Below are 7,392 nucleotides of genomic sequence, written 5' to 3' on the forward strand. Positions count from 1 at the left end.
CACCCCACATTTGGTCGGCAGCTCACCCCACATTTGGTCGGCAGCGCACCCCACATTTGGTCGGCAGCGCACCCCACATTTGGTCGGCAGCGCACCCCACATTTGGTCGGCAGCGCACCCCACTTTTGGTCGGCAGCGCACCCCACTTTTGGTCGGCAGCTCACCCCACTTTTGGTCGGCAGCTCACCCCACATTAGGTCGGCAGTTCCCCCCAACAGACATACAGCTTCCAGCCATATACAGTGTATGGCTGCAGGCTGTATGTCTGTACTGGTCTGCCCCCACAGTGTTTCCGATCACCGCTCCTCCGGCCCGGGTCACCATCTACTGCTATGGCCTATGGACCATAGCAGTAGGTGCCGGGACCTGGGAGTGGATCACTTAAGATAGCACGGCCGGTCACTCACCAGGCCCCGGTCGGCGCGCGTCCTCCTGGTCCTGCGCTCCTCTGCCTCTATGGTTGCAGGCATGTGACGTCACTGACGTCCCGTGCGTACAACCATAGAGACCGAGGACCGAAGGAGGATCGCAGGAGGACGCCGGCGGACATCCTTATGTCCCGAAAAGATTTTTCAGGACACAGGGATGTCCGGCATAGGAATACCTATGATTATCTGCCCGGGCCGGCCCCCGCCTGCAGCCACACACGGGAGCCGGCCTAATACTAATACTGTATACTAAAAACCAGGGGGCCTCCAGCTGTTGTAAAACTACAACTCCCAGCATGCCCGGACAGCCTTTGCCGTGCTGGGAGTTGTAGTTTCACAACAGCTGGAGGCACCCTGGTTTTTAGTATACAGTATTAGTTTTTACTTGCCCTGGCCGGCCCCCGCCTGCAGCCACACACGGCAGCCGGCCTGGGCAGATAATCAGAAGTTTTCCTATCCCCGGACCTCAATACCTGGCGTATAAGACGACCCCCAACTTTTCAGAAGAAAATTCGGGGTTTAAAAGTTGTCTTATACGCTGGGATATACGGTATGTTGTGGGAATAACTTCAAAGCTCCGGAGCTCTTGAATAGAGTGCAGGAGCGGAAGTGCACACCTGTCCGTGCTCACTGACAAGCGGCAGCTTCTGGGAGCGCCGTGGCTTCTGTTGCCAGGGATGTGTTGCCATGCGCGGCGATCACGTATCCACGCATAGCCAATAGCAGCTTCTCCGCAATATATCCAGGACAGTGCCACTGTTTCTTGCTGCTACCCAGAAGGCCTGGCAGCGACTCCACACTTTCACTACCCCATTATCACTGGGGTTATATGCCTGTACTATCTTTTCTAAGGTGAGCGGCCATCTTTATGGTTCCAGTCCAGCCCTGGACCACTCTAGCTACATTTACCAAGGGTAATACACCAGGCACCGGTATCGGTCTCTCCATTTTTTTCTCCTCTACAGATTCTGCGTCATTAATGGGTTAAAGACCAAAACATGTAAATGATATCTAAAACCACTCCTGTCTAGCTCCTCCCTACCAGAACATTTATATTTCTTTTCTTCTTTTCATTTCCTCCTTCCAAGATTCGTAACTTTAAATTATTGCTTTGTTTTCTATACAGAAACATCTCTTTCTTATTCTATAAAAGATGCATGTGAGACTTTTTATTGTTTTTTTTAATTGGTTTTATTTCGGGGTATGTGAGATTTTTGGAACACTTTTTTTTTTGGGGGGGGGGCAGCAGCAGGGCGGATTGAGGCAACCAAAAACCTTTTCTGTCATAGTTATTTATTTAATATTATGTTCATTTTTTATTTTATTTAATATTATAGAATTCATCAAACTGTGTGATACTATGAACTTTTATGGAGGCAGCAATATCACGTATTCTTCTTGTGTAACTTTATATTGGCGATGAACTTTTAATTTTTTATATATATATATATATATATTATTATATTTTTTTTTTTACTTTTTTTTTTTTTTGTCCTTTTATACAACTTGACAACTAGGAGTCTTGTTCACTAATACAGTACACTGCAGTACTTCTGCATTGCAGTCCATTATGCTGCAACCACTATCTGGGTGTAATAGGAACATGCGGAAGGTCAAAGAGTCATCAGACGAAAGTTGTGTCATTTTGCATTCCAGAAACAAACAACAAAACAGTATAAAGGTGTCCATAGCCTTTAACACCTGAACGACACAGGGCGTACATGTATACCCTGGTCTCAGTCTAGTCTAAAAGTGCAGATGCCAAGTGATCGTGGCGGGTTGATGGGTTAAAATGGTGGCTAAAGGACTTCAGCTTACCTCTGTGACACCGATCATCTCTCTGCTTATACAGACAGCATGCATCAGGCAGGCTGTACAAACAGATCGCTGATTACAGTGCTTTGCAAAAGTATTAACCCGCCTTGACTTTTTTTGTGTTTTGGTACATTACAGCCTTAAGTTCAATGTTTTGTTAATCTTAATTCTATGTGATGGATCAGAACACAATAGTCTAAGTTGATGTGAAATGGGAAAAATATATAAATAAAACTATTGTTTAGAAATAGAAAACAGAAAATTGGCATGTGCGTATTTATTCACCCCCTTTGTTAGGAAGCCCATAAAAAGCTCTGGTGCAACCAATTACCTTCAGAAGTCACATAATTAGAGAAATGATGTCCACCTGTGTACAATCTAATTGTCACATGATCTGTCATTACATATACACACCTTTCTTGAAAGGCCCCAGAGGCTGCAACACCTAATCAAGAGGCATCAGTAATTAAACACTGCCATGAAGACCAAGGAACTCTCCAAACAAGTAAGGGACAATGTTGTTGAGAGGTTAGGTTATAAAAAAAATAAAAAATAATAAAATAAAAGTATCCACATCTTTGATGATCCCCAGGAGCACCATCAAATCTATCATAACTAAATGGAAAGAACATGGCACAACAGCAAACCTGCCAAGAGACGTCCGCCCACCAAAACTCATGGACTGGGCAAGGAGGGCATAAAGTTGGGCTTTATGGCAGAGTGGCCAGAAGAAAGCCATTACTTTTCTCTAAAAAAAAAAGTTTGCGAAAAGGCATGTGGGAGACTCCCAAAATGTATGGAGGAAGGTGCTCTGGGCTGAGAAGACTAAAATTTAACTTTTCAGCCATCAAAGAAAACGCTATGTCTGGTGCAAACCCAACATATCACATCATCCACAGAACACCATCCCCACAGTGAAACATGGTGGTGGCAGCATCACGCTGTGGGGATGTTTTTCCAGCAGCTGGGACTGAGAAACTGGTCAGAGTTGAGGGAAAGATGGATGGTGCTAAATACAGGGATATTCTCGAGCCAAACCTGTACCACTCTGTGCATGACTTGAGGCTAGGACGGAGGTTCACCTTCCAGCAGGACAATGACCCCAAACCACTGCTAAAGCAACACTTGAGTGGTTTAAGGGGAAACATGTAAATGTGTTGGAATGGCCGAGATCTCAATCATATCAGAAATCGGTGGTCAGACTTAAAGATTGTTGTTTACAAGCGCAAACCATCCAACTTGAAGGAGCTGGAGCGGTTTTGCAAGGAGGAATGGGCAAAAATCCCAGTGGTAAGATGTGGCAAGCTCATAGAGACTTCTCCAAAGCGACTTGGAGCTGTGATTGCCGCAAAAGGTGGCTCTACAAAGTATTGACTTTAGGGGGGTCAATAGTTATGCACATTGACTTTTTCAGTTTTTTTGTCCTATTTGTTGTGTTGGTATGTTCTGTAAATTAAATGATCACAATTCTTAAACAATCAATGTTAATTCCAGGTTGTGAGGCACCAAAATACGAAAAAAGTCAAGGGGGGGGGGGGGTGAATACTTTTGCAAGGCACTGTACACTGATCAATGTTATGGTTTAGCATTGACCAGTAATAAAGCCCTATGGAGATTTAAAAACTGTGACTAAAAACATTTTTTTTTTAAATATATAATTGCCCCTACCCTAATACAGACTTAACACAACCGCCTTTTCCAATTTTCCAAAAGAAATGAACATATTTGGTATCGCTGCATGCGGAAATGTCAAAATGAATAAACTATAATGTTGATGAAACCTCACAGTGATCAAAAGGTCCCATCTAAACACAAATGGTACAAAAATTACGGGTCACGGCACAAACAGCCCCTTATACAGAAAAATAAAAAATACCTTATAGGGATTACAATAGGACAATTTTTGGCATGCTAAATTTAGTTGAAAAATGTATTTAAAAAAAGTAGTAAAACCAACACATAAATTTGGTATGGTTGTGTTGGTATTGATAACATGGTATTTATATTGTACAGTGCACTGCATAGAAACGAAACCCTTAAGAAATTGCAAAATGTTATGTTTTTGTTTCAATTTCGCTGCTGTAAATTACCCTTAAATACTAAAAATGGCATAAAGTGAATATCCACTACTTAAAGGGGTATTCTAGGCAAAAACTTTTTTATATATATCAACTGGCTACGGAAAGTTAAACAGATTTGTAAATTACTTCTATTAAAAAATCTTAATCCTTCCAATAGTTATTAGCTTCTGAAGTTTTCTGTCTAACTGCTCAATGATGATGTCACGTCCCGGGAGCTGTGCATGATGGGAGAATGACGTGAGTCATCAGAGAGCAGTTAGACAGAAAACAACAACTCAACTTCAGAAGCTAATAACTATTGGAAGGATTAAGATTTTTTAATAGAAGTAATTTACAAATCTGTTTAACTTGCCAGTTGATATATAAAAAAAAGTTTTGGCCTGGAATACACCTTTAAAGCCATTTTATTTTAATGTTTTTACCTGAATACATACACAAGTATTGTTCTGATCAATGATGAGTATGGTAGATATATAGTAATGTCTTTACATTTTATTAATGTTCCGGTTTGCCTTGTCTATTAACTTGAGTTTCACCACCTTTTGTGCAATCTGTGTGTAAAATCTCAAACATTATGGTGGGAAATTAAAATTATGTTTGGAGGAGTTTTTTGTTTATTTTTTGCCACAGTTGCTTGGCAAAACAATTTTTTCATCATAAGGGTGCGCCTTTTTGAAACAGGGAAATTTGTAAGGTGTATTACAGTAGTCAGTATTTTTGATTGGTTTGTGCTGTGGTTGTTAAATTTGTATGTGCACCTTTTCATAAAGTTGTAGAATTATGGCGCAAAGAGCCCTTAAAAGGCACAACCACAACCCACACTTAGAAAAGTCCCTGTGCAGAGCAATTATTAAATGCTGTTAAATAAGCGCCAAATTTACCACATGTCGAATTCCAAATTGATAGCTGGTTATCTTTGGTTGATTTTCGTGGACAAGCACCGAATCTAATAAGAGGCATACCACAACCACTTTTGATAAATTCTCCCATTTGCTTATCTTGTTCTGCAGTTGGAGCTGGCCCAAAAACTCCCTGATATCTATGCTGTGCCTATAAAGCCACAGAAACCTGAACAGGATCGACTTCAACCAACAAGGTAACTGGTGCTTAGTTCTCTAAACAGATCAATTGATTTAGTTTCTATTCGCTTCTGAATAAATCTGGCAAAGAAAATAGATTTTTGGATTATAGTATCTCTAAGGCTTTATGGCAGTCCATAGGTTTTCTGAATAACCCATACATTTTTTAACATGTTTATTTCTACTAATCCATAATGCGTTTTCAGTGTAAAATCGTTATGCAGTTGTAAGTGTCAGTTTTTGTCTGAGGGTGGGGGCCAGTGTGCGCTGTGCAACAGCAATGGACCCTGCATGAAGAAGTGAGAGACAGGGCTCCATACAGAATATTGCGGGGGTTCCAGCGGTTGGCCCACACAATTAGACACTTATCCTTTGGATAGTGTATTAGCTTATATACGATGGAGTACCCCTTTACATGTTTATTTGCATTTAGTCGGGTCATCATCTGAGTTACTAGAACCTCCTGTAAGATGAAATTGCATTGCTGTTTCCACACACATTCTCGTCCAAAGGAGATAGACAGCTCCCATTGCAGTTGCTGACACACTGTCATAATGGTGGAGATGACCAGTCAGCCTTTTGTCTATACACTTATTAGTTTATTTATGAGACTATAGAAGTGAGTAGCTGCCCATGTGATACTGTGCTAATGTACCAAGGGATTATTAGCAAAGCAGATCTGGGAAGAAAGCTGAATGAAATCTGAATGGCAAAATGTTGACTGGACCATAAGGAAGCAAAAACAAGAAGTCCAGAATGTGACTGTGATCAGGTGGGGGTGCAGAATGGCAAAAAAAAAAAACTTTTTGATGGACTGCCGAAGTAACAGCAGTTGTAGCCATTTTTTCTGTCTCCTTACTATGTACAATTCTGATGTAAGGTATTTTTAAATATGTAGTAACATTTGTCCTTGGCCATTTACTTTGCATGAAGAATACAAATAATAAACCAGCACAACACTACAGTGTAAAAGCAGCCATGTGGGCCCTGTAGTTGAAAGCAGTTACTAAGGTGTTGCCATTTAAAGATGAAAATGTTATGATATATGTAGCTATTTTATTGTGTTTGTCACTTGGCCCAGATTTATCAATGTGTCTGGGGAGAATTGAAGCTGAACTGTGATTGTTTGCTATAGCAAATGAAACAGATGTGTCTAAGACAGATTGATAAATCTGAGCATGTTTAAACAAGCAAAAGTCTCCTGACCTGTCCTATTTTTTCTCTTCAAAGTTCTCGTTCTCCCGAGCCCCAGAAACCTCCTGCTTGGTCATACCTGGACAAGAAAGGAAGTTACGGAAGTGATGAAGAGGAGGAAGATTATAGACGCCAGTTGTCTGACCATTCAAAGAGAGGGTTTTATGGGCAGCCAACAAAATACAGGGATACTGAATTGTGAACTTCTGCTAAGAATATGGGATACAGTGTATCTTGGTTATTATTGTACAGTTCTTTTTTTAGTACATACTTGAATAAAGATTATCTTGTTAGGTTCAATTTAACATGTAATTTGTGAGTAGGAATTTACTGACCTTTTGCACTCTGTTCTTCTAGGTTTATTATATTAATCATGCATACTAAACTGGTAAACCACAATAAAATATATTGGGGCATTTTAGTACAGTGTAAATATAATATATATATTCTTTTTTTTTTTTTTTTACTGGTCTACATTTATGGAACTCCAACTATATGACAGGGATGATTAAGCTTTGTCATACTTATGGTATACATACCTTTTCTTGTGAGGCTCCTCCAGATGCTTTCTAACAACCTTCCAAAAATAACTTTTAAGTGCCTTTTTGCTAAAATGTCTTAAATGTGTTGTGTTATTTTAAAATAACACTAAAATCATGGCTGCTTGTTAGTGTTACTTTTTTCTTGAATCAATATCTGGTGTTTTCCAAGCTTTGTAAAAGAGTAAGCAGTGGCAAGTAATGGGGTAGTAAGAAAACATAAAATGTACTAACCTCTAAGTGCAGCCCACCCTAC

The 7,392-nt window shown here is 40.4% G+C and overlaps 1 protein-coding gene across 3 annotated transcripts in view; it reads left to right on the forward strand.

Annotated features, from left to right (window-relative positions):
• The window catches only part of LOC130274696 (tight junction protein ZO-2-like), a 192,671-nt gene extending 185,589 nt beyond the window's left edge, over positions 1-7,082 (forward strand). For all 3 annotated transcript variants that reach the window (XM_056523053.1, XM_056523051.1, XM_056523052.1), the window contains 2 exons: positions 5,335-5,420; positions 6,634-7,082. In XM_056523053.1, coding sequence (XP_056379028.1) covers positions 5,335-5,420; positions 6,634-6,799 — 252 coding nt within the window. In that variant the 3' untranslated portion in view covers positions 6,800-7,082. The remainder of the gene's footprint in view (positions 1-5,334; positions 5,421-6,633) is intronic.
• Positions 7,083-7,392: the final 310 nt, after the last annotated feature.

The sequence above is a fragment of the Hyla sarda genome, chromosome 1 (assembly GCF_029499605.1).
Source record: "Hyla sarda isolate aHylSar1 chromosome 1, aHylSar1.hap1, whole genome shotgun sequence".
NCBI lineage: Eukaryota > Metazoa > Chordata > Amphibia > Anura > Hylidae > Hyla > Hyla sarda.